Source organism: Enhydra lutris, unplaced genomic scaffold (assembly GCF_002288905.1).
Source record: "Enhydra lutris kenyoni isolate GAN:26980312 unplaced genomic scaffold, ASM228890v2 scaffoldscaffold57, whole genome shotgun sequence".
In the NCBI taxonomy this organism is placed as follows: domain Eukaryota; kingdom Metazoa; phylum Chordata; class Mammalia; order Carnivora; family Mustelidae; genus Enhydra; species Enhydra lutris.
In genome coordinates this window covers 1151170-1178217 of record NW_019154141.1, presented here as the reverse complement: position 1 = coordinate 1178217, position 27048 = coordinate 1151170, and the positions used below count along the sequence as shown (strand labels likewise).

Genomic DNA, 27048 nt, shown 5'->3' with positions numbered 1-27048 from the left:
GACTGAAAGCTCGTCCTCCGTGGGCACTCACGCTGCATCTCACCCCTTCCTCTCTGTCTGAGCAGGGCGGACATTGTGGCCGTCGTCCCCCTTCCTGAAGGTGGTGGAGGTCACAAAACCCGAGCCTCCGGGCCCCCTCCTACCACATCTGTGAAGGCTTTATGGAGGTTTCTTTCTCTTTCCATGCTCTGGACACAAGAAAACCAGGGAACACCCAAAAAAGCATTTAGCAACCCCTATTGCAAAAACCGTGTCAATGCCATGGATGTGATAGACGGTTTTATCATGTCAGGAATAGGTAGGCACGCAAGCTATTTTTATTACTCCTGTGGTATTGTGAATGTGGTTATTCTTCTTAATGTGTCATTCCTGCATGCCCAGTATTGAGATGAGATTGCTGAAAATGCCTTTGCCTTCCAAGAAGCTCTAACTATCTCTGTGAGTGCGTACATTCCTCTGTATGTCAGATAAATTGGCCTCTATCTTTGCTGTTATAATCGACTGTGTACGCTAGAAAGCAAGAAGCAAACATTGCTTTTTAGTGACTTCGCTTTTTTTTTTTTTTTTGCAAGTGTACTGCTCTAAAAACTACCTTCCCATGAAATCATACTCTCTACCGAAGGGACTCGGGCTGAAGTTTACTCATTATTAGTCTGCCTGTGTGAGCTCACCTCTGCTCCCATCTACCTCGGAAAAAGACTCTACACGTTCAGGAAAATGGGCCACAGTCCTAGGTCACGAGATAACCCATACTTTCCAGGTTTCCCGAAACACTGAAACTGGAAACCTTAGGATTTTTTTTTTTTTAACTCTAAGCCCCATGAAAAGCCTATAAGACATTTTCTACATGTCTTAGCAATCATTTGGAAGCAAAAGGAAAAGAAGATTTTGAGACAGACAACCACTGCTGAGTCCTAGTTGGTGCACAGACTGATCCTTAACGAGCCGATGTGATGGCTTCCAGATTCTGGAGCCGAGCTGGAAGAGCATGGCGAGGTCACGGTAAAGCGTGCGGTGAAGGGGGTGCCCTCAGTGTGCCCTGAGGATGTGCCCCATCTAGCTGATGGCAAAAGTGAGGCCAGGGAAATCTCAAGTGTTTTAAAATTAGGTCAAGGAAAAGAACTTTTTATCACCTTCTCATCTTCTTTTCATTCACTCAGAATCACAACAAAATTTCTAGCTGCTGAAAAACAGGGTCTTAGCTACCGATCTCCTGACACCAGAAAAGAAAGTGAGCTGACATTTGGAGTGCTCACGGTGGACCAGTCTCCATGCTGGACACTTGACATCTTCCTCAGTTCCCCCAGGAGCTGATGCCCGCTCGGCAGACGAGGAAACTGAGGCGTGGTGAACTTGCGTCCCTAACCCAAGCCCGCGCTCTGAATTGCTCTGCCACATCACCCTTCTACCCATGAGCTGTGCCTGACCTTCCCCAGCCTATGCTTCCCTGTCTGCAAAACAGGGCTAACATGACCAACCTCACGGAGTTGTGTAAGAGCCCGGGTGAAAGAAAATATTTTATAGAATGTGTCACATTATCAGGCACAAAGAGGTACCTAGAAAATATTAGGTTTCCCTCACCTTTAATCACAGCAAAAAAAAAAAAAAAAAAAAAAGGACCAGAAACTTTTTGGTTGTTAAACAACAAACCATTTTCCAAATCAGCTAATATTAAACTACGGCTCCTACTCCTGCCATTAGCGGAGAGCTCAGCTGGCACGGACAGCACCAGGCACGTGACGCAAGACAAAAGCTGGGCCAGGGCCGAAAAGTAAATGCATTGTGTGTCTGCTGATAAGGTGTCCACACTTTCTGTCTACATGGGGTGTTCCCTTCTGGAGAAGGGGCTTTCCTCCCCCGCCAAGCCTAACTAAACTTTGGTCTCCTCCAGAATGGACCAGGGATATAACTCCCCCCGCCCGCCCCAAACAGAGCCTCCTCTTCCCGAAACATTCCAGAAACTTAGCAATTCGTGACATGTTGGAAACTGCTGAGTTTGTTCCTGGTTTTTCCTCCAGGGTGAGACCATGGTCGGCCCGGTGCTAGCCAGAAGGCGAGGCTCGTGCCGCTAATCCCAGGTCTGTAACCATCTGTATCGCTTTTGGGTCCAGCTGGAAACAGATGGCACACTCCAAGGGGGTTAACTAAAATGAATGTAATGAAGGTGCTGTGTGCAGAGGTGTGGGTGGGCGTCAGGGCAACAGCAAGAGAAGGATGAGGCTCCTGGACACTGCAGACAGGTGGAAAACTTTACCAGCCCTCCAGCTGGAGGGACAAGGGAGGGGATGATGTCACTGGGGCCCAGTGAGATCCGCAGCCACAGGGAAGGTGTGCGTCTATAGGAGCTGTGTCTGTAAAGCCACACAGCCAGGGCCGGAGTCAGTGAGGACCCCCTCTGATCTCCTTCCACAGCTCGACCCGAGCTGGAGGGGAAGAGAGCCAAGGGAGGCAGTCCACAGAGGCCTGCCTCAGGGAACCCAGCAGGGAGAGGCCCAGAGCACAGATAGGGTGGCAAGGAGGAGGCATGTGGACCGTCACCAGCACTCCCATGAACGGCCCAGCCCCCGTGTCGGGACCCCAGCACTCTCAAAGCTGCCCACTCTCTACCGGCATAGCCAGAGGGAGTTCAGGGATACTGCCGCTTTAGGTAGGGGTGAAGCTGAGGGGTCCCGGCGGGGGCCTTCCAGTGTCAGCGGCACTCTCGAATTCCCAGAGGATAAATGGGATTTTCAGAAAATAACCATCGGGTGGCTTAGATGGTGCAAAAGGGGTCCAGGGTTTGAGTGCCACCCACAGAATATTCCGGCGGGTCTGCTCCCAACTCTGTTCCCTACTCCGCTTGGGGCACTCACGCTTCCGAATACAATTATATGATCTCCCCTTGGAAGGCATCATTTCCTGGGCGCACAAATTCTCAAGTGTCAAGGTCGAGTAGGATACTCTTCCCCTACTCCCATCTGTACCAAAAGCCCATGAAAAAACCAACCTGGCTCTTCAGCACATTTTAACCAGTTGCATGTGTTCCCCAACCATATGTACAAACACCCCAACTTCACATTTTCTTGGATCTAAAGATCCAGAGTCTTCTATCATCCAGCACTGGGCCAAGCAGGGTTGACATGTCTCTTTACCCGGCAGGACGTAAACAAAACACCCCACAAACACGCACCTCCAAAGGGAGAGCCCAGCACAGCTTCCTGCAAAGCCAGCTCCTCCTCCTATGGCCCTGCAGCTTCCGCAGACCTCTGCTTTCCCTGGGTCCCAGGCTCTGAAATGGACCCGTCCTCAGTAGACGTCCGCCGCTACTTAGAGTTTTAGGTGGAGAGCACCCTAAGACAGGGCGCGGTCCTGCCAGTGGCTCATCCCGAGGAAAGGCAGACTAGAAACTGCTTCTTCCCAAGCTACTCCTTCAGGTGTGCCAGGAGGGAAACATCATCCCACCAAACTGTACCCTCACAGCCGAATATTCTCAGGGGGCAGCCGTGCACCCCTGGGAGGCTACTGCTCTCCTCTAGGTGAGCTGAGGGTGGCGGCCGTGTAACCCAACAGCCTCTCTTACCCATCTGCGTCTTCAAGCTGAAGACGCTCCCCCAGGTCGGCAGTGACCACCTGTCTTTGAACTTCTGCCGACTCCCAGTATCGCTGTCCAGGATATCAGCCTGTGTGACCTCACTCCACACACAGCCCCGAAGCACCAACATAAGGGAACAAGACGGTGAAGATGGACAGGAGGTTTGGGGGTTGGTTCTTTTTTTTCTTTTTTTCCTAATTCCACAAGTAACCTTCAAAAATGCAAAGAATTCACCTCCTTTGGGGAGAGAGGGGAGGGCTGATCAGAAGGTGACTTCATTCCACACTTCCAAAATTCGAGTAAAGCTGATTATTTTCTTTCTTTCATAGGAATTCTAAAGTGAGGTGTACTTTGAATATTTACTGATTAACATTGTTAGCATACCGGTAAATTAATCGATTACAAAGGTAAATTATTATCCGTGCGCTAAAAGCATAGTGAGCGTCTACTTTGTTGTGAGACACTGTTCTGGAAGCTGAGAATTCATCGAGATGAGAGACAGACCCAGGCTCCCTCCCTTGTTGTAAGGGAGATGCTCAAAAAACAAACACAACATGGGGCGCCTGGGTGGCTCAGTGGGTTAAAGCCTGTGACTTCGGCTCAGGTCATGGTCTCAGGGTCCTGGGATCGAGTCCCACATCAGGCTCTCTGCTCAGCAGGCAGCCTGCTTCCCTCTCTCTCTCAGCCTGCCTCTCTGCTTACTTGTGATCTCTCTCTCTCTCTCTCTGTCAAATAAATAAATATTTAAAAAAAAAAAAAGAAAGAAAAGAAACAAATACAACAAATGAGGGAACACGAAGCCTCAATAGTGACCGATGCCCTGATGGAGGTCATGGAGAGTGAAAACAGGTGGTTAGGCACACAGACCCCAGAGCCAGACAGTCTGGTTTATACCTCAGCTCTGCCACTTCCTAAGAGACTCGCGGCGAATCATATAATCTCCCTCAGCCCCAATTTCCTCCTTGATAAAGTAAAAATAAGAACAGGACCTAGTTCAGAGGGATTTGTAAATTCAGCGAACTGTGAGCATGAAATAATGTACTTAGTTCATATGCAGAGTCTGTAACAGAGGCTGACATGCAGCGAGCCCCCAATAAATGGTAGCTCTTCCTATTTTAGATGGAGGCAACCCAGGTGGGCTTCTCAGAAGTGGCGACCCCCATGTGGCAATCTGGTAAAAGAAACAGCCAGAGGGGGCGCCTGGGTGGTTCAGTCAGTTGAACATCCAACTCTGGGTCAAGCCTGAGATCAAGCCCCATATCAGGCTCCGAGCTAAGTGTGAAGCTTGCTTGAGGTTCTCTCTTTGCCTCTCCGTCTGCCCCTCCTCCACCTTGCCCATAGTCTTTCTAAAAAAAAAAAAAAAGCTAAAATAAATTTAAAAGGTAAGAAAAGAAACAGCCAGATTGAAGAAATGAGCGACACCTTGTTTATGAAACAGAAGGAAGGTAGGTGAGGTAGTAGAGGGCTGGGACAGGTGAGGCCATGCAGGGACTTGTGGTCTTTGATGGTATTTTGCCTCTATCCCCAACAGGCAGGAAACCATGGGAGGTTTGAAGCAGGGGATGTGCTAGGAAGGACAGGAAGGACAGCGATCTATCGTAGATCAGGGATCAGAAAGCTATGGTCCGAGGACCAAAGATGGCCCCTCTGCCTGCTTTTGTATATAAAGCGTTATTGGAACACGGCCATGCAAATTCATTTACATCCTGTCTAGTCCTGATTCCCTCTATGGTGGCCTTGTTGGATAGTGACAGAGACTGTAGAGGGTGCAAAGCCCACTGACTTTGGTTCTTGCTAGCAAAAGTTAATCAGCCCCTATTTTGGAGGAAAAAGAATCTGTAGGACTTGTAAGTAGGTGGGGTGTGGAGGGTGAGAGAGGGAGGGGTCGAGGATGATTCTGGGTCTCTAGCCATGAATCACTGGGTGGTACCATTTTCAGAGATGGAGATGCTCCAGGAGAGGGGGCAGGATGGGTGGCAGGCAGAGTCATTATTTTGGATGTATGAAACTTAAGATGAGCCTGGGGTGTTGTAGGAGCTCAGGCTGGAGTCAGAAATGGACACGTCACCTGCAGACACCATTCCTTGCTCTCCATTTCCACTGCTAGAGTGACACTCTAACTCACAGGGCCACAGGGCAGGAGGGGATCACCTGGACAGGGAGCGCAGACCAAGAAGGGACCAGTGCTAAGGCTTGAGCCTGGGTCCATGCAGCATCAGAAGTCAAGCACGGGAAGAAGAACCAGCAAAAATGATGGGGAAGTGCTTCACGAGGTAGGAGGGAAGGCCTTGGGGCATGTCTCAGGAGCCCAAAGGAAATGTGTCCACAGGGGCAGGTCAGATATGCTGAAACTGAGAAGCAGCCGAAGCTGGCAAGATGGCCTTCCTCACTTTTACTGGACAGGGTGGGGATGTGAGAAGCCTGGATGGGGGCAGCTGAAGAAGAGAATCAGAGGGGCCTGGAGACAACCTGTCCTCATGCAGAGAGGAGAGATGGGCAGGGGCAGACAGGGGGCATGCAGACAACAGAGCATGTTTGTAACATGGGAGCTACCAGAGAATATTTTTAAGATCCAGGTTTTACCCACCATCTGAAAACTGAGCGTTCCTACAGAACCTTTCCATAGCCTGAATGGCTCAAAGAAGCAATTACCATTAATTCATACAGGGAAAATTGAAAAAAAAAATTGCTCTCACACCCAAAAAATCACCTCTCTTAGCCTTTTCTGATACTTTGGGACACGTCTTAGTAACACACCCACAGAACTGGTGGAGGTACAGCCCAGAGGCTCACAGACTCAGTTCAGAGCTCGGGGACACATGCTGGCGGTTGAGCGGGCTCCTGGCAAGGGGCTGGGTGCCCCTCTCAGTGCTCTCTGGGCTTCTGCAAAACCGATGCTGGGTGCTGTTTGCGCTTTTCGCCTGTTTTTCATCAAAGTGAAATCCTCTTTCTTTTGGCTAGCAGAAATAGGTACCAATGGAGGTCTTCCTTCAAAGCAAAGGAGCCTAACGTGACCTTTTGAAAAGCGGGGGATGCCTGTGATGGGAATGATCCGGCTGAGTGGGAGAAAATTAGACCGTGGAGAGAAGGAAGTGAAGCCTCTGAGAGGTGGGGAGTGAGATCCAGAGGTCAAGTGGAGAGGTCAAGGGAGCAGGAACACTGCTCTAACAAGAGAGCCCGTAGAGAATCTAACTACATACACCAGCGGGCTGACAGATGCGGCGGGTTTCACATGAGAACATCTGTGTCTGATTACTTGGATTTTTTCCATACAGAAAGGCTCAGCAGCGAGGGTGGAAGGGCAGGGAAGGGAAAAGACAACGTACAGGACGTGAAGTCTGAGCCTGTTACAGAGTCACCAACGGCTAATCAAAATACAAAAATGTCTTTTGTATTCTCCACGGCACCTAGCGCAGAGCTAGTGAACACGGTACACGTTCAATCCCACACTGATTAAGGACGTCACGTGCGCAGCATGAACTCTGCAACACCTTTCCGCCACCCTTCCCCTCCGCCCCCCAGCCAAGGTATTGAGAATGTGTGCAGCCCAGACGTTCAGGCTCCTTTCATCGGGGGTGAGGCCTGCCTGGCTATCTGTACAAGGCAGAGCGTCAGGAATCTGCAAACAGTTAAGTCAGATAACCACCTCTTCGACCACAAACGTCAGCCCCGCAAACACAGCTGGTGAACAGGGCTCTAAAGATGAGACGTCAAGACGACTGCGTTAGGCTCTATCCCACCAGCATCCTGGCCCAGAGAGAACACCCAGCGTCTGAATCCCATCGGCCTTCCGTCTGGCCGGCCCCTGGCATTCCTTTTGCCAACAAGGGCTGCCTTTGCAGCATCAAATTCCCTATCTTTCCTCCCCTCCCTGTTCATCTGTTGTTGCTGCCTCTCCCTTTCCTTTTTCTCTCTCACCTTTTCTGTCTCTTCTTGGGCAGCCAGAGGGGAACCTATTTTTAAGGTTCCCAGGTAAGCTTGCTTCTTCTGCTTGTTCTCTCTTCTCTGGGTGTGCCCGGCGCCCTTCACATCCCAACTCTGTGGGGGGATGGCCCTCCCTCCGACATCATGGTGGGGGGTCTGGGCTGGGGGGGCGGGTAGTCTTCTGCAGGTTTGCTCTTCAGACTGAACATGGACCTGTCTGACTTGCGGCCACCATTTGTCAAAGGAGAGGGACTGAAACAAGCACGTGAGGAGGCTGAAATGGGTGAGAATGTCTTATTGCCTATGGTACTTTGACTATTAAGTAATTGACGGCAGAAAATCCTTTCTCTTTTCCCAATGCAGCCTTGGGACCGGTACCCTGTGATTCTGTGACATGTATTCATGACCCTAGTCACTCATCATGCAAATATTTATTGACTCATCCTGGGATCCAAGGTCTCCGGGACCCTTTCCCAGATGCTAGACAGCATATTGCATAAGGGAAGGCGAACTTGTGGTCTCTGCAAAGACCAGTTAAGAACCCTTCTATTTTAGGCATTATGCTGCCTTGCTTTCCGTATTCCTATTAAAAAGTAAGGACAAACCTGTCCCCCCAACAGTCTGAATGAAACCACAATGCCAGTCTGCCCAGACACAGCCAACATGTCAGGACAAATTCCCAGTTTTGAAAGAAAACCCTAGGGGCGCCTGGATGGCTCAGTGGGTTAAGCCTCTGCCTTCGGCTCAGGTCATGATCCCAGGATCCTGGGATCGAGCCCCACATCGGGCTCTCTGCTGGGCAGGGAACCTGCTTCCCCTTCTCTCTCTGCCTGCCTCTCTGCCTACTTGTGATCTCTGTCTGTTAAATAAATAAATAAAATCTTTAAAAAAAAAAAAAAGAAAGAAAGAAAGAAAAGAAAGGAAAGCAAGCCCTCCAGCATACAGGCTCTGGGCAAACAGGGCTGGCCACACTGGCAGGTGCCACGTGACCCCAAATCACTCTCCAGCTCTGGTCCCAAACTGCTGAGACAACTGCAGAAGGTAGGAAACAGCGTGGGCACCATCTGAATGTTGCTCATAATTGTTTGGCTCATCTGTCTCTTGATGTTCTGAAATTTTCTTTGAAGATAATAATGTGACAAAAGAAAGATCAAGGACTTTAGAGTCAGGCTGACCGGGTTGTGTAGACAGGCTTGGCTGCTGACTAGCTGTGTAACCTTGGGCAGGTGACTTGGTTCTGCTGAACCTGGCTTTATCTAGCAAACAAGCATAAGACCACCTATGCTGTAGGATTATTATTAGGATTAAAGGTAACATATGTGAAGTGCCCAGATGGGGCTCAAAATAACAACTATTATAATTAGCAGAATGCCTGGGTTTCAATTCAGAAGCCCAGGATGATCTAAACATAATCTCTTAAATGTAACCACTGGATGTCTTCCACCCCTTAAAGATTTAAGGTACAAAGAAGAAAATGACACCAAGACATCCTCCCTTCCCCGCACACGAAAGGCATGGCACACACTCCTCCTTAAACCAAAACAAAATGATGGTGATAAAACTCGTAAGTGCCCTTTGCTCACGTACCCCCTGAGAAAAACAAAAAGACTAGTTTCTCCTCTCTGCCACTCAGTCCCCAGCACCTTCCTTGTCTGGCTGCGTAAGCTCTTGACCCTCATCCTGGTTTGGAGAGCGCCAGACAGCAAAAAGCCAAACCAAACCAAACCAAAAACAAACAAACAAAAAAGCCACAGAAGAGGAAGGGGGCGCAGAACCTTGATGCAGAAGGGAAAGGAAAAGGAGACAAAGTCATGGACACAGGACCTCCAGTGCCCGGTTTCCAGGGCAGGAAGGTTTGGCAACAGCCTCAGTAAGGCACTCAGTTCTGCACGCAGAAGAGCAACAGCGACATCTTCAGGGCAGCCAGAACTTGGCTGGGGAAGCAGAGGAAAGATCTGCTTTCAGACCATAACCCCGCAGTGAAGATGCCTGCCGACAGCTGGCCTTTTCTCTACCTGAGATGATAGGTGAGTGCACAGTGCAAGTCCTCTCATACAAACTCCCAAGTCCCCCACCAAACCTGAGGCCTCAACAGGCGTCCCTCTTGCTGTTAGACGGGCATCAGCCAAACTCTTACGGAGCTGGAAACTCGGAAGGGTGTATCAGTTAGGGACTCTAGGGCAACCAACCAAACTGGTTTTGATCTTCAAAGAAATGAAATGTGTCAGTAAGAACTGGGCAGCTCATACAATCTCCGGGAAAGCTGGAGAACCAGCCTCAAGAGATGGGAACAAAGGGAAGTGGAAACAGTCAGAACCCAATCAAAGCATACCACTGGGCCATCAGTTCTGAGAGGGCCTCACTGTGGTCACCCACAGCTGCCACCAGCAGCACCGCCAGCATGGGCAGCTGGGAGTTCCCGCTGGATTCAATGTCCCTGCTGCCGCCTGACATCTCTCGCTCTCCATCTAAAGTCCCAGGCTGTTGTCTGATTAGCCAATCCCGGGCCCACAGACTTGCATCATAGCTGTAAGGGGTCCCTGGAAAAGATCTCGCCCCACAGAGGTGATTTCCCCAAATACAGAAAAGACATTCCACAGATGCTGGGCAGACAGCATCAACAAAACGTCCCCTACAGAACGCAACTGACGTGACAGCAAATTGCAGACCTAGCACCATGGAGTGTTTTGAGTCTGTGGGAGGTTGTGTGACAAAGCAGAAAAGGCACACGCCAGGAATTTTTAAATCTAAGGGAGATCCCATCCCTTATTAGCTAAGCAACTCAGGTGGGCAAATAAGCTTCTCTGGGTTTTTGCACGGAATAGAAATATCCCTGCCTACTTTGTACGGCTGATGTGTATACCAAATCAGTGAACTTTGTGTACAGGCTTTGACAATTACACTGAGTAAATCCTTTAGTGTCTTGGGGTTCCAGGTTATCCAGCTGTAAAATGAGGATATCCCCTATGCCGCAGGACTTGGTGAGGTTTAAATGAATGGCTTGATTTACAAATTGAAATCTGCTGTTCGGGATTTCCCTCAAAGTAACAGAGGTGGACGGTGGACACAGAGAAGGCTGAGCATGAGACAGCGGTAAACCTGGCGGGTTGGCACAGGACACCACGCTCTCCAGGTTAGTGTGAGTATGAGCTCTTCCATAATAAATGGTTTTTTTTTAAAAACGAAGGGTCTTGGAAGTACCTAAAAGAATAAGGCCCCGCTCCCCGCCCCGCACCCCCAGGCGCTCTCGGCCCCCTTCTCTGGGCCCACCACCCTCCGCCCCACGCGGGTGCCAGAGCATCCTTCGTGGTGAAACGCTGGCTTGAAGTAGAAACGAAAGCCCCCAAATGATGGACATCAAAGAAAAACCGAAGCAAAGCGAGAGGACGCGCGCCTTAGGGAAGAGCCGGTCCGGAAGTGCGAAGCTGCAGATGAACCCGAACGGCCCCCTGCCCCACCCGGGCACTGCATTCGGTCAGGGGCCCAGAGAACAACGATGACAAGGACGCCACGGAAGGCCGCACGCCCGGTGCCAGGAGGCGCCGCGACGAGCCGAGGAGTCGAGCTGTGCGGGGCCTTCGGGAGGCTGTGGCTCTCCGCGTCCCAAGCAGGCGGCGCCGTCGGACCGCGGACGCAGAGTTAGGACGCGGCCGGGCGGCACCTGCCCCGGGCGGAAGTTTGGATCCCCGCCACAACGCGCGCGCAGAACGACGGCCAGCTCCCGCGCCTGCGCTAAAAACAACAGAAGCACAGCCTGTCTCACCCCGGCCCCGCCCCTCTGCCGCCCGGATGAGCCCCGAACAGGCAAAGCCCGCAGTGGGGCGGAAGCGGTTCCGCCCCCACCCAAAATGGCCGCTGGGCGGGCCTCCGGGCGGAAATGACCCGTCGGCACGCTGACGGATCCATCATGGCGGCCGCGGCAGCTTCCCCCGCGCTGAAGCGGCTGGATCTGCGCGATCCCGCGGCGCTTTTCGAGACACATGGAGCGGAGGAAATCCGAGGGTTGGAGCGCCAGGTGCGGGCCGAGATCGAGCACAAGAAAGAGGAGCTGCGGCAAATGGTGGGCGAGCGGTACCGCGACCTGATCGAGGCGGCCGACACCATCGGCCAGATGCGCCGCTGCGCCGAGGGGCTGGTGGACGCCGTGAAGGCCACCGACCAGTACTGCGCCCGTCTCCGCCAGGCTGGCTCGGCCGTCCCCCGGCCCCCACAAGAGCCGCAGGTCAGCCCCTCACGCCGGGTCCCGCACTCCGGTCCCGCACCCCCCTGGGGACCCGCCTCCCGCCCTCCCGCGGCCGCCGGTCAGTCCCCGTCCCCGCGCGAGCCTCACCTGCCTCGGGGAAGAGCCTGCTGCGAATTTCTGGACTCCCTTCCTCCGGGGAAAACGCCGGAGGTCCTTTCGCCGTCTGCGGACCCGGCTCATTCAGCAGCTCCATTCGGGAGCCTTCCCTGACTTCCGGGCCCTGATTCCCTCACCTGTCTCTTGGCTTCGCTGGGATTCCCCAGCCTTCGATGAAAACGCCAGGGGTCTCTCGCTAGACCAGCTCATTCCCTGGGTAACCTTTCCCGATATGCTCACAACCCATTTCTCCCTTATGTTGCCACCTTCCCCTCATATAGTTTATTTCTCATCCCAGGCTTTCCCCCACCTCACTCCCGAGAATAAGCTCCCCAAACCCAAAGAGCTATTCTACCTTTGGTGGAGTCGTTGAATGACTGTACCAGCCGTCAAGCCCCCTTCTTCCAACAGTGGAACATTTTCAATTTAGGGAAATTCTAATCAAGTTATCCTAAGTGGGTTTTTTTTTTTTTCCTTCAAACGCTAATGATTAGATTAGACCTGGCGTGGAACGATTCAGCCCTAAGTACATCCTAATACTGGAACAGCATTTTGCATTCCTAAAGAATATCGACTTAGGAATGACTAAGTGAATGAGTAGGGAGGGTCAGAAAGATAAACTGGGAATTTGTTAATGACCCCTTATAGGGGAAGAACCCTATAGGACATGGAAGAACTTCCAAAATACAACTTAGAACTTCTCCCTCTTGGAATTTTTTAACACAACTGTGTTTTAGAAGAATCTGGGTCAGTGGGCAGGGCTCACACAACACAACCTTTGAAATGAGAGACCTTGTCCCTCTCCTCTGTAATCTGTGCATTTATACCTGCCTCCTCCTGGGTGGCCAGCCTTTCCTATAGCTGAGTATTGCTTCATGGTTAATTAGAAAGCTAACTGGTAACTGTGCCTGACTTTAGAAATGTATTTATTTTTTATAGTTGTTATATCTGAGTTATTCTCAGACTCACAAAAATTTGAGTGCCTTCTGTGTGTCCAGGCACAAAGAAACAGAAGCCATCTAATTCCTGCTCTGAAGGAGCTTACAATCTAGTCGAGGAATTAAATGCATGGAAAGTTGATGAGAAAACTGAATAATTCAGAGTAACAGTAGAAAGCACTTTAGGATAATGGGTGATCGATTAGAAAATAATTACGTAATTTACCGTAAGATTTCCGAAGGAAGTCACTTCAGGCTTGAGTCCTTCTCAGTAAGGAGGGCCTTCATGGCAGATGAGATTTGGAATGTAGGTCTGGAGTATGAAAAGACAAGAACGGGTATTCAGTTTGATTAAAGCAGGAGTTTTCAGCCCTAGTGCTTTTGACATTTGGGGCTAGATCACTTTGTTGTAGATGGTTGTGTGCATTCTATGATGTTTATAAGCAACTCTGGCCTCAACCCACTAGACACCTATAGTCCCCTTCTTCCCCCTCCTGATGTCTTCAGATCAGAACCATTGGAAGGATATAAATCTCCTGGGAACTTGGGAGTGGAGTACTTAGGTACGGTAAGATACATATGGAAGTCAGATGACTAAAATTTTTGGTAGGGAGATGAATTTAGTTTTGAACATGCTGATTATGGAATGGCAGAGAAACTTAGCAGGGCAGCAACAGAAAAGGCTCCAGTGGGACTTGGGAGTGGTGAGGACTAAAGAGGTGGGTGTGGTGTTCTGCTAAGAGGTGATGCTATAGGGTAGGAGTCCTGGAGTAAGGCAGACTGAGACAGGGAGAGGCATGAGGACTACACTGATGAAGATCTGATGGTTGAGTAACAAAGGAGCCCTCACACACTCAAAGAAGCAGGAGCAAGTGTAGGGAGGCTGAACGTCAGAACAGAGAAGGAGAGAGCTCACTTGAGTGGTGGGCTGTAGGGCTCCATGCTGTCAAGGATAACCAGGCTGAGATGACCAGATTAAGTTTGTGTCTCCATGGGACTGAGCCCAGGTGCACCCAACTGGGAGGGTTGGGTGGGCTATACAGCGCTCCTGACTCGAGTCATTCTACAACACCTAACTTTGAGACCTTTACCAAGTGGCATGGACTCGGGCACAATAAAAGCTTTGTACCCTACAGTACCCCCACATTTCTCCACAAGCCTGCCAGACGCTGACCTTGCACTCGTGTGTTCTGCCTTTGTGCTGTGCCTTCCCCTGTAGCCCCAGCAGCCATCGCAGGAGAAGTTCTACAGCATGGCTGCCCAGATCAAGCTACTCTTAGAAATTCCTGAGAAAATCTGGAGCTCAATGGAGGCCTCCCAGTATCTCCACGCCACACAGCTCTACCTGCTCTGCTGCCACCTTCACAACCTGCTCCAGCTGGATTCCTCTGGTTCCCGATACAGCCCTGTCCTCTCACGATTCCCCATACTCATCCGGCAGGTCGCGGCAGCCAGCCACTTCCGGTACGTGGATCCAGTGAAAAGATCTGCTCTAGGGACGGCCATACTTCACCACTACCAGTTTATGGAATGTGTCTTCTATCCTGATGTACCAAGGTCCTTCTTCCCAAGATGTAAAAAATTCCCTGTTGCTCTCTTTTCTCATCTTCCTAGGTCAACTATTCTGCATGAAAGTAAGATGCTGCTCAAATGCCAAGCCGTGTCTGACCAAGCTGTAGCTGAGGCCCTGTGCTCCATAATGCTCTTAGAAGAGAGTTCTCCTCGCCAAGCCCTAACAGACTTCCTGTTGGCCAGAAAGGCAGCTATTCAGAAACTTCTTGACCAGCCACACCATGGTGGGTTTGGCTTCTTTCCAAAATATAGTCCTTAGGGGTGCCTGGGTGGCTCAGTGGGTTAAGCCTCTGCCTTCGGCTCAGGTCATGATCCCAGGGTCCTGGGATCGAGCCCCACGTCGGGCTCTCTGCTCTGCAGGGAGCCTGCTTCCTCCTCTCTCTCTCTGCCTGCCTCTCTGCCTACTTGTGATCTCTGTCTGTCAAATAAATAAATAAAATCTTTAAAAAAAAAAAAAATATAGTCCTTAAACAAGGGAATGGAGAAGGGGGAGCCGAGGGGAGACTGAAGCACCTAGAATGTTCTCTGTTTCTCACTTTACTAAAGAAAACCATTTACAGAAGGATGGTTTCTTCTTGTAGGTGCCGGCATCAAGGCCCAGATTTGCTCGTTAGTGGAGCTGTTGGCTACCACTCTGAACCAAGCTCATGCTCTTTTCTACACTTTACCAGAAGGTCAGCTGCCAGATCCGTCCCTGCCGTGTGGCTTGCTCTTCTCAACTCTGGAGACCATCACAGGCCAGCATCCTCCCGGTGAGCTCTTAACCAACCTTTCTTATTCTCAGGTTATTCATCTGTTATCGACTTGGCACCTTCCATGTGGCTGCTACTGCGCTGGGCTCTGGGGATACAGCAGTGCACTGGACAGATATGGACCCCATCTTCATGGAGGCCACGGTCTAGTGGTAGAGGCAAATACTGAACTCACAAATACTTACTGTTGGATAACAAAATGGCCACTACTATGAAGTCAATGTACAAGTTGACTAGGGAACACTGAAAAGGAGGGACCCCACCAGTGATGCTTTCCCTGGAGAATGATTTTTTTTTTTTTTTTAAGATTGTATTTATTTATTTGAGAGAGAAAGAGAGAGCTTGTGCGGGGAGACGGTCAGAGGGAGAAGCAGACTCCCCGTGGAGCTGGGAGCCTGATGTGGGGACTTGATCCTGGTACTCCTGGATCATGACTTAAGCTGAAGGCAGTCGCTTAACCAGCTGAGCCAGCCAGGCACCCTGGAGAATATTTAAAATCTGAAAGTTTGGTAAGAGTTAGGTGAAGAAGGTAAGGGAAAGAGTTCCAGGCAACAGGGATGGGATGTGCAAAGGTCCTGAGGCAAGGAAGATGTTCGTATACTTGAGAAACTACAAGTAAGCAGGTGAAGCTAAGGGGTATTGGGTGGGAGGAGGAACAGCATGAGAAGAGACATGGCCAGTCTATTAGATGTGTACAGATAATGCAGAGCTGTGCGGATCAGGCTAGGGAATTTGGACTTTATCCAGAGAACAATGGATAGCTTTTGAGGACCTTCCAGGCTTATTCGTCTTCTATAATATGTTCTCATCATCCTGTGCTTTTATTTGATAGCATTTATCATAACTGGAATTAAATACAGTTGGCTTTACGTGGCAGTGGTTCTCCATGGGGTCTGGAGTGGATGCCGAGAGCTCACCTGGGAGGCTGTCATCATTACCTGGGTGGCAGATGATGGGGGCCAACTGGACAACTTAGACATCTGTTTAGCAGGGGATTTGGTGGATTGGTGGGGAGGGTATGGAAAGGAGGTGTCCAGGCTTACTAGAAAAAGAGCTGGTTTGAAAGGGCTGATTATGAGTTCACTCTTGAAAATATTGCTTTGGGGACAGTTAAGCCCCTGGAACGGGAATGAGGAGTGGGCAGGTGACTGTGGGTCCAGAACAGCAATAAGAGGTCCAGCTGGAGACACACATCTGTGCACACGGCTGTTGTCTGAAGCTCTGGGGAGAGGGGACATGATCAGGAAGAAGAAAGGATGGCAGAAGACTGTGCCTCGGTGCTCCAGAACACAGGCCGGGCGGAGGAGGCCCAGCCAAGGGTAGCAGAGAAACAGGCAGAACATGACGACAGCCACCTGGTCATTTTCAGAGAGACAGATGTATTATGTAGCCTCTCCTTGGGCTTTCATTATCTTCCAACGAGGGAGCCACTTCCTTATGCCCTGGCTTCCCTCTGGGTGCTTCCACCTAATGCTTTACCCCCTCGTGCAAGGTGAGTATGGGCTAATTATCATGGCTTTGGAAGACAAGTGCAAAGGACCCTAGAAGGACCCCTGTGTTTCCAACTCTGGAGGTGCTCGCTCACGCACAGAACACAGTGAAGGGGCCTCCCAGAGTCGCCCCACAGATGCCTGTGTCCTACTTGGGAGGACACCTCTGAGGTGCTGCAGCCCACCAACCAGTGCGGGGTCTCCCGCTGGCCGGAGGATGGTGAGGAAAGAGAGACTATCACCTTGTATTTTGTGACAGCTTCGAGGGCCGAGCATCGAGCGCTTACTACTGCTTTCCCTCCCTGCCCTGTCCCCACTTCCTTCCTCCCTGTCCTTCCCCTTCTCTGCTGGGGTGCCCAGAGTTGGCGGGAAGCTGCCAGCTCCCTGATGAACATACATTCTAGACTTTCCTATCCCAGGGGTCCAGGCTGACATGCCCAGAGGAAGACTAGATGGTTTTTGGAAGTTGCTTCTAGGTCCATTTTTTAACATGCCTTTCAAAGGACGGCCCCGATGACTTGTCACTGGGCCTTCTCTTAGGAAAGGGCACCGGCGTTCTGCAGGAGATGAAACTCTGCAGCTGGTTCAGACACCTGCCGGCATCCGTCGTCCAGTTCCAGCCGGCGCTCCGGACGCTCGCGCAGCCCATCAGCCAGGAGTACCTGAAAGACACGCTGCAGAGATGGATCCACATGTGAGTAGCCAGAACTTTCCTGAGGCCGGCGGGGACCGCCCATGCAGCCACACGAGGGCCAGTGAGGCCACTGAGAAAGGAGGGAGAGGCTTGGTCATCCAGACAGTGCTCTGCCTGCTGCCCTCTGGGTCATACCAGTCACTGGCTCAGCCCGCGGACACTGCCTTCATGGCCGGTTAGCCCCAACTGTGAAAGAACTGAGAATGAATTCGTCTTTCAGATATTATCTACAGGATTTAATATTCTGTGTAAGAGTTCGGCCACTCTTAAGTTTTTATTTAAATGCAATGGTTTTTGGGACGCCTGGGTGGCTCAGTTGGTTAAGCAGCTGCCTTCGGCTCAGGTCATGATCCCAGCGTCCTGGGATCGAGTCCCACATCGGGCTCCTTGCTCATCGGGGAGCCTGCTTCTCCCTCTGCCTCTGCCTGCCATTCTGTCTGCCTCTGCTTGCTCTCTCTCCCTCTCTCTCTCTGACAAATAATTAAATAAAATATTAAAAAAATTAAAAAAAAAAAAATAAATGCAATGGTTTTTGAAGCCATTCTAGGGGGCTCTAAACTTCCTTCCAAACAGATACCTCAGGGAGGCGAGGGGGACCTCACCCCCAAACCTAGCCAGAAATGCTGTTTATGCATATTTATAAAAACTCTGAGAGATACAAGTACTAATGTGGGGACCCAGGTAGGGGTTTTCAAGTGGAGTCCTGCTGCTTTTCTTAATAAAGGTGTGAAAACCACGAATCTAATCAGATCCAAGAAAAATGGTTTTGTCGCAGGTGTAATGAAGACATTAAAAACGGGATCACCAACCTGCTTATGTACGTGAAGAGCATGAAAGGTCTCGCAGGGGTCCGCGATGCCATATGGGAACTACTTACCAACGAATCCACCAGTCACAGCTGGGAGGTGATATGTCAGCGGCTTCTCGAGAAGCCACTCCTGTTCTGGGAGGATCTGATGCAGCAGCTGTTCCTTGACCGATTACAGGTGAGGAGATCACATGGTCCGGGTGCTCCTGGCCAGTCCTAGTACAAGCTTTTGACTGGGGGAACTTGGGTCACCTCCTGAGTGTACTCTTTCTCTGCTGACTGACTCAGGGATGGCTCTTCTGGAAAAACGAACCATAGATAGGAGCAGAGATCCAGACTCTGGTGCAGAATGAGACCACGCCTCTGTCACCTGATCGGGAACGTGTCTGTAGCCATCAGTGACGACTCCTTTCTCTGCCACCACTGTGTCATCCTCCTGAGCATGCTGGAGAACACGCAGAGTGCCAGGACGGACTGCCGCTTGGGGCAGATTTCCTGACAGGAGTCCTGACTGGAACTCCTCTCTCGCTTTCTTTCAGACTCTGACCAAAGAAGGCTTTGACTCCATCTCCACCAGCTCCAAGGAGCTGCTCATCTCGGCCCTGCAGGAGCTTGAGGGCAACGCCAGCAGCTCCAGTTCAAATAAGCACATCCACTTTGAGCACAACATGTCTCTCTTCCTGTGGTCCGAGAGCCCCCAAGACCTGCCTCCCGACGCCGCCTGGGTGAGCGTGGCACACCGAGGGCACTTGGCCAGCAGCGGGCTCTCCATGAAAGCGCAGGCCATCAGCCCTTGTGTCCAGAACTTCTGCTCTGCCCTGGATTCTAAACTGAAGGTGGAGCTGGATGACCTCCTGGCTTACCTCCCCTCCGCAGACGCGTCCCTGCCCAAGGACATCTCCCCCGGGCCTGCCAAGGGCTGTGCCTTCGACAGGTATGCGGATGCCGGGACCGTGCGGGAGACGCTGCAGACCCACTCGGTGGCGTGCATCAAGCACATCACGGAGCGCGTCCAGGCGGAGCTGCGGGGCGCCGAGCGGGCCATGTGGGGGCAGCAGGATGTCCTCGGCGGCGTCAAGTTGCCTGCGGTCCTCTTCATGGCCAGACTCTGCCAGTCTCTGGGAGACCTGTGTCCCCATCTGAAGCAGTGCATCTTGGGAAAGTCAGGGAGCTCCGAGAAACCTGTAAGGGATCCCAGGGCTCTGAAAAAACAAGGAAAGGGGAAAACACAGGAAATAATTCCTGTGCAGACCAAGTGGCAGGAAGTTAAGGAACTCCTCCTCCAGCAGAGCGTGATGGGCTACCGTGTCTGGAGCTCAGCAGTTGTGAAGGTGAGTGACACGCACACCGTCTTCCCGTGCTCACTGGGAAACCCCATCCTGCCTCCCTTCCGTCATGTTCCAGGCTGGCCAGCTGCAGGGAGGTCTTTTCTTTTTTTCTTTTGAGAAAAATTTAATAAAACCTATTTTATTTTGTATCTCTGTGATGTACCTGTAAGTATTGAACTAGGGAGATGTCAGTTGTAACAAAGATGGCATGTGTAGCTTTGGCATAGCTTGACTTTCCAGTCTTCTATTTTTTTTTTTTTTAATTTGTTTCTTTAAATTCAGTTAATGAACATAAAACGTATTACTGGTTTCCGAGGTACAGGGCTGGAATTCATCAGTCTTACATAATGCCCAGTGCTCACTGCGTCACGTGCTCAAGGGAGTAAGAGTTCTTATTTCAGTTGCTTCCACTTCTCTGGGGTAGTGAGACAGCACAGATGTAAAAACCTTTTCCATTTAAATGTTTAGCCTAGATTGTATAGAGACAAACTCTGGCTTTTTGTCCTTCCATCTGATAAGAATGAGAGACCTCCCTGGACAAGGGTCTAAATTCCCCACTCTTCCAGCCAAATGTCCTATTCCCCGCAGTCTCCCCTGGTGTCTTAACGGGTGGCCCCTGACATGTGTAAGGTAGTTACAACAAAATTCCCAAGGCTGACGTAATCAGCCTGAGAGTGACGTTTCCACTTGCCACCCTGCACGTGACCGAAGCAGCAGAAGCTGGGCTGAAGAGAACTCAAGTAGTTTAAGACAGTCCGTAAAGGAGCTGAGTGGCCTGTCGGTTATCTGCCTTTTATTACCAGGTTTTGGCTCATGGATTCACCCAGTCGTTACTTTTGGATGATGCCGGCTCAGTCCTGGCCACAGCCACCAGCTGGGAGGAACTAGAAATCCAAGAGGAAGCCGAGTCCGGTAGCAGTGTCACGTCCACAATCCGACTCCCCGTACAGGTGAGCGGGTTCCCCCAGGAGAGCACCTGTGGGATGGACTGGGCCAAAGAGCCCACTCTGCAGAGAGGAAAAAGACAGGAAAATCAGCCAACATACAGCTTCCTCAAAGAGCCAAAAGTGGTATTGGTAACTTTCTGCCATGCGTAGAGTAGACATTGAGCCAAGTAGGGAAAGTCAGCTAACGATCATTTCTGTGTAGCCTGGGCTCGGCTCATTGGAGAGCTGCTCGCACCAAAGTGAAAACAGCATAACACATAGTGCCACCTGCCAGGCCAGCCCCCAGCCACCCAAGCAGTGACAGCTATGGTCACTTTTATCTATTAACTGGCCAGCTGGGAGGGGGAGCCTGGGAGGTCCAGGTCCTGGAGCATGAGCCTAGTAAGGATAAATAGACCCACTTTTACCGCGTCTCATTCAGTGGCAGCAGGTCGCTGACTCGACAGTCCTTTGTTCTTGTAGCCATCCTGGTACGTCCAGTCCTTCCTGTTTAGCCTCTGCCAGGAAATTAATCGGGTTGGAGGCCACGCTTTGCCAAAAGTGACACTGCAGGAGATGCTGAAAAGCTGTATGGTCCAAGTGGTGGCTGCCTATGAGAAACTTGCAGAAGAAAAACAGGTGAAGGTAGGTGTTTGAATTTTTTCCCTCTAAAGACCCGATGTTTTTTCCCTCGGGTTTGGGCAGTTCCCAGCAAGGATTCCAAGTGTCTACACTCAGTGCCGGCTAATTGGCTAATCGGTAGTGGCTTCCCGTTCTGCAAGTTCATCGTGCCCCCTCCCGAGCATCAAGCAGATCCGTACTAAAAGGCAGTTCAGCGGGAAGGGGAAAAGGCCTGGTGTCCAGCCCCAGCACTGCCGCCTACGTGCTGCAGCCTTGGACCAATCACGAAGCTTTCTCGGTTTTTCTGGGGTCAAGTGTGGTCCCTTGGAGAACTGCTTGGGAGGAGTGGCGGTTGACTGTGCCCGGGGCAGCATGTGGCGCACAGAGGCGCTCACCTGAGGCAGCTCCTGTCTCCCAGCCCCCCACCGCCCTCGCCCCTTCCCTGGAATGTTCTGCCTGTGGTGGATATTCCGTTTCATTAGTGATACGTTTAAGATAGCACCAGCTCCTGATCTGGGAAAGAATTCAGGGAAGTCTCCTCTCCTGAGCTTCCACAAAATGCCTCTCCTTCATACAACAGATTTTTTTCTTCAAAAAGGGCAGTCTGGAGCACCCGGAGCCTTTGTTTGAAGGTTCAGTTTGGTTTAAGACCAAGTTTTGAACAAAACCCATTGTTGTGCCATCAAACTGCCCTTGTTGAGTACACAAAGCTGGTGCTTCTGAAGCAACAAACCGTATCCCAAACTAAAACATGAAGCTGTTTACTCTGCTCCTGTTGCAAATCCTCTCCCTTCTTGGGTGGGGACGGGAAATTCGTTTGCAGAAAGAAGGCGCCTTCCCGATGACCCAGAATCGGGCCCTGCAGCTGCTCTATGATCTGCGCTGTCTCAGTGTTGTTCTGACGGCCAGGGGTGAGGAGGTGAAGAGTGGCCGCAACAGACAAGACTCCAGGTACGCGTGCCCCAGCAGGCTCTGCCAGGGCCGTCCCTGCCGAGGACACATGGCTCCTTTCCAGAAAGCCACCAAGAGACAGCCTCTCGTGGTGCATTAGCTGTTGGCTTTAACCAGGAAGTGCTCGCATGACCAGCTAGATCAGTAATGACCACCTGCTGGATAAATGCCTCGGTCAAGTGCGGTGGGCGGAATCTCAGGCCTCTCTCTTCTGAGTCAGCCTACCAACTCTTGAGTATAATTTGAGCCTCTGACTCTGTCGCTGACCACATGAGGAAGGAAAGGACTTCACTCAGACATCTTAGGTTAAAACTCTTGAGGATTACCCAAGCCCGATGGGCAGGGACAAGTGCTACTAAGCCAGCAAGTAAGAGTAAATCCAAATACGGGGTTTTGTGAGCACTGAAATGCCAGAAGGCTGGGTTTTGACCTAAAAAAAAAAATGTGAAGAATAATCATACTCCTCTTTCCAGACTTGAGAAAGTGGCTGACTATCTGGAGGCGCTCATTGACCCATTTGACCTGGATGTTTTCACGCCGCACCTCAACAGCAACCTTAACCGCCTGGTGCAGCGAACTTCTGTAAGTCACAGAGAGCCGTGGGCTCAGACGGCAGCGTGAACCGGCTCCAGCCCTTAGTACTCTGGCTGGCAGCGTCGGGAGGGGGCCGCGATGCAAATAGCTCAGTTTAGTTGGAAGGGCTGAAAGAGGATTAGATTAAAATCTCACTGCAGAGGCAGCCGTGATCTCAGCCCTCCAGCTGTAGGTAAGGATTAACGAGGTTTTATCGAGGCCTCGCCTTGGAAATAGGAATAAAACAGAAGAGCGATGTGACTCTGGGATTCTGACCTGTGGGCAGTGAAAAAGGTAATTCTGAAGCGTAAACATGCTGCAAGGAACATTCCCCAAAAGGACAGTGAGAAACAAGAGAAGGGATTTTCTCCTTTTAATTGGACAGGGACAAGCCCAGCCTGTCACTGTGCCCCATTTCCTGTCTGTCAGGTTCTGTTCGGACTGGTCACTGGAACAGAGAATCCTTTCACCCCCCGGAGCTGCACATTCAACTCGCAAGAACCCCATAACATACTGCCCCTGGCGTCGAGTCAGATCAGGTAAGGATTCAGAGAGCTTGTGTGGGGGCCCCGGAGCTTCCTGTTCATGCCACTGAAATTCTTCATCTTGTCTTGGAGGTTTGGCCTTCTTCCACTGAGCATGACAAGTGCCCGAAAGGCCAAATCAACCAGCAGAAACATCGAAACCAAAGCCCAGGTAAGTGCAGAGAGCAGGGGGCGTTCCCCGGGGGATCCGGTCCCTGTCTCCCACCAAACCACCCGATGAGCTCCCCTTTCAATAATCGATAAAGAACCGAAGGACAAAATGCACTAATGCTGCTTTTAATGGCGGCACAATATAGAAGTACAGGGTTTCACTAGCTTGAGCTGAGAGGAGTTTTAAACGATGCCCATTTATACTATCAAGTAGCCTCGTAACAGAGACGTTATCTCGGGCTGCGAGGGCTGTAGAGAACAAGCAGGACAGGATGGAGTTATTTCTTGCTGTTCGCAGGGTGGAAGAGGTGACCGCTTAACCCCGCACTACCACTGTACTTGTTTGGAAAAAAAAAAACTTGTGGTGGTTTCATCTTCCTATTTCTTGCAGTTGGGTGGGATAAAAGGGAATTTGCTTTCTCGAGTTTGACATTTTTTTGTTAATACACGTTTTATTTCAGTCGACTGCCATCCATTAGGCCCGCAGGAGCCCTCCTGGGTATTTCTGAGTTGTGTCGTGTACGCGTGTGCTTGAGCCCAGACGGCTTGTCTTCTCACAGCATCTAGTTCTGTTTGCTTTCTCGTGGGACAGAATGCTAGCAATGTGTCCTTTCCACCTTCCTTGCCATCAAACCCAGTAAGACCAAACTTCGCCTCAAACATCTGGTTGTACAACACGGGAGGCGATAGTGAAAAGCACAGGCTCCCCGCCCAGGCCCTCCCCTCCGCAGGCCGGAGCGGCCGGCGCTCCCCTGGAACCCTGACTCTCTGCTTCAAGTAACTGACCTGTAAGTTCCGTCCGTAGGAGAGGCTCAGACCACAGGAAGGAGGTACCTATGTTTACCCTTTTCCTAGGATAGTACTCCTCTTCAAATGTTCATTCTGTCCCATAAGACCTCATTTTGTCCCCTATGTCCTTTGTCAGGGTTGACAAAACACAGAGTCCCCTGACTAGAGCTATCTGTGCTTCTGAGATCCGCTTGTGTGTGCCGTGCGGACTCCGCGTGCCGTGGCGGGTGTGAGCAGGCAGGAGGGTCTGGGTAGACTCTAAGGCACTTTCCTCTACATGCACAGCAGGTTGTCCCCCCGGCACTCTCCCGAGCGGGTGACCCAGCACAGCCTGGCTCCTTGTTCCGACAGCTGGTCAGTGAGGAAGAAGACGCGTCCACGCCTTCGTTGTTCAAGCTAGGTTGGCTCTCTAGTATGACTAAATAACACGGGGATATATCCGTCTCTCTCTAAATAAATACTACATCATTTCTGCTAATGGTGCCTCTGCTTGTTTGTTTCTAAGCCACACCAGTCTTTCCAGTTTCAGCGGTGGAATGTGGCCCCCCAGTTACCATTAGGGGTTCCTTTACGCATACAGTGACTCCTTGTCCAATGGTTTCACAACACTTGCGACTTGAGACAGCAGTTCAGATAGCTTAGTCGGTCAGCATTCCCCAGCGCCTTAGTTCTTGAACCCCAAAGCGGATTCCCAGCAAGATCACGGAAACTGCTGATAAAACAAGTCAGTGAGTGAGACAAAGGCCATTACGTACTCCTCAACTGTCCGAACTATGCCCTGTTTCCTACTAAGTCTGAGATGGAGGCTTTGGAGGAGTAACGGTAGCAGAAGTGAGCCGGGTATACAAGTCTGAAAGACATTCTCTCTGGAAATACAAATACATAACAAAGAGAGAAGATAGTTACTAGCAAGGCTGCTTCACTGACACAGTCTAACTTGGATCTGATTGTTCTGTTACAGAGGAGAGAGTACTTGCAACAGGACGTCCACATACTAAGAGGTAGTATGGCAATTAGTTTCAGTGCAAGACTGAATCAAGCTTTCTGTATTTTGGAAAACAACTTAGGTTTTTTTCATGGAAACTAGATACTCTTTACTAGTTTATTGAATTTAAAAAATTGAAGATCCCGCATTTTTAAAAGGCCTTTTTACATAAAGTAGAATTTCTAATTGACAGATCTGGAAATCAGTCTGAACTGGACAAACTATGGATTCAACACGCAGATGAGATTTCCTCATACCATTACCTCGACATGGATTTGAGACCCACCCTCAAAAGAATCCTATAAAAAATTGCTTCAAAGCCCCTTTGAAATTGCAATAGTGCAGCAAAACCAACAAGTAAACAATGGCCTGTTGACCTGTTATTTCAAATATAGACTGAAAAGCCAACAGGCATATTTTTGTGCAATTTTTTAAAACATCGTAAGTTGAAATATCAAATCTGCACAGCACTGTCCCTTCACAGAAGGCAAGAAACTGCCGGCACATCATGTCGGAGGCCGTCCTCGGTGCTGTAGGCTGTGAAAGTGGGCCTCCTTCAGGGTCTGGTTGATGTGGAAGTAAGGGCCTTGGCACAGTGCAGACTGCTCGGGAACAGGCTGAGGGGTGTTGGGGCCGGACCCGGCAGCCACGTGGCTCGAGCTGCTCTCCGGCCCGCTCGCCCTGTCCGGGCTGTTGATGCTGCTGCTGCTGCTCCCACCGCTGTCGCTGCTTGAAGACTGGGAGGAAAAAGAAACAGGATGGCGGTTAGGCTGTTTGGTTTCTTAAGAACGTCACTGCGGTGTCATTTACAATACCCCGTGTAAGAGCCTCCTTCCTGTTGCGTTTGAGGAGCAGCGGCACCAAAAGCAGTGGGCTTTGCAGCTAGACAAAGTGCGCGCACCTCTACCTCACTGCATCCCCGTGACTGCCTCGTAAGGCTGAGTGGGATCAGGATCCCCGTCACATCCCCGGACGCGGCAGGGTCCCGGTTCAGGCCTTCTGACTGCAGAGCTCTTCAACCACATCCTCATTGCTTCCACATGTTCTCTACCTGCTCTCATCATTCATTCCAATAACTTCCCAATAATCAAAGGCGGAAGTTCTCCGCCTCCAAGGGAAAAGTATCCATCACGGGGACAGGGTTTAAGCGTCATTAACACAACATGGCTTCTGACCACAAGTTGTAAAAACATCTGGGACAATTTCCTGGTTCTCATCTCAGGAACACAAAATGGTATTCTCTGAACGCAGAACACCTATCTTGAAAAAGTACAACGTACTTCTTCTAAAGTTACAGTGGCAATTCTGAGTTTGACGTGTGCACGAGTGTGCCTTATTTCTTTTTTTTAGTGTAACAAATATGATTCGGTGTTTTAGTTGTCTTGAAGAAGCTACTCAGAGATCCCTAAAAACTAGGGTTCTCAAAAGGGTAAGAATCCCTTTCAGAATGATGGTTTATTTTACAATTTAAGTATTGCATTTCAAATAAATGACCGACAGTGCCCTTCCTCCATTCACAACTCGGCCCGGTACCGTACTGGAAAGAATCAATGCATGAGAAAGTTAGGATTCTAGTAATTAATGATCTGGTGCGCACTTTTCTTAACTTCACCCTTTGATCTATCTAATTCGTGCTCCCTTATATAAAGACATTCGTTTTGGAAAGTCTGCATGCAACTCTGTAGAGTCTACACATAAGACAGACTGGGAAAAAACTGGCCATAGTATTCAAATGGAGGGATTAAGTTGCTTCTTGCTTTCCTACCCTTTACTGTAACAGTCTTACAATGTGGTTATTATGTTTCTTTACTATAAAAATAAATGTATAAATAATGTTTCCAGATAGATACTTTAGAAGTGATTTTTTTAAAATACTAGTTTATCCATTTTTGAGCAAAAGTTGCACCTAACAATATGTACAGAAACATGTCTGAACCAGGAGAGAAAGCAATGTCCCTGAAGGGTATCTGTTCTTAATAAGACTTAAAGGAGAAACATCATGGCCCATAAGTCATCTGGAGCTACTTCACAGCTTACACATCCCATTGCCCACATGTGGTGAAAGACCACCTATATGTCTTTCCACAAAAAA

At 50.3% G+C, this 27048-nt stretch overlaps 2 protein-coding genes across 4 annotated transcripts in view; one reads left to right on the top strand and one right to left on the bottom strand.

Annotated features, from left to right (window-relative positions):
* The first annotated feature begins 11402 nt into the window (after window positions 1-11402).
* On the top strand, window positions 11403-24864 carry LOC111158032 (component of oligomeric golgi complex 1). 2 transcript variants are annotated; one of them, XM_022519825.1, is made up of 14 exons: window positions 11403-11717; window positions 13992-14236; window positions 14387-14568; window positions 14926-15096; window positions 17127-17280; window positions 18056-18266; window positions 18628-19419; window positions 20220-20366; window positions 20826-20987; window positions 21787-21914; window positions 22388-22496; window positions 22917-23026; window positions 23105-23183; window positions 24260-24864. In XM_022519825.1, exons 1-14 carry the CDS (start codon window positions 11403-11405, stop codon window positions 24395-24397), a joined length of 2943 nt encoding a protein of 980 aa, XP_022375533.1. In that variant the 3' UTR covers window positions 24398-24864. The 2 variants fall into 2 exon arrangements, with proteins under 2 accessions (XP_022375533.1, XP_022375532.1); XM_022519824.1 differs by having other exon boundaries at window positions 24257-24864.
* Window positions 23293-27048, bottom strand: part of LOC111158033 (family with sequence similarity 104 member A) — an 18357-nt gene continuing 14601 nt past the window's right edge. For both annotated transcript variants that reach the window (XM_022519826.1, XM_022519827.1), the window contains one exon: window positions 23293-25693. In XM_022519826.1, coding sequence (XP_022375534.1) covers window positions 25463-25693 — 231 coding nt within the window. In that variant the 3' untranslated portion in view covers window positions 23293-25462. The remainder of the gene's footprint in view (window positions 25694-27048) is intronic.

What these genes read in the sequence shown, in the direction of transcription:
- LOC111158032 (XM_022519824.1), top strand. Translation starts at nt 11,403, where the DNA reads ATGGCGGCCGCGGCAGCTTCCCCCGCGCTGAAGCGGCTGGATCTGCGC. An exon ending in CAATCCGACTCCCCGTACAG is followed by an intron (nt 20,367 to 20,825) that starts GTGAGCGGGTTC and finishes TTGTTCTTGTAG; the next exon opens with CCATCCTGGTACGTCCAGTC. An exon ending in ACATCGAAACCAAAGCCCAG is followed by an intron (nt 23,184 to 24,256) that starts GTAAGTGCAGAG and finishes CTACATGCACAG; the next exon opens with CAGGTTGTCCCCCCGGCACT.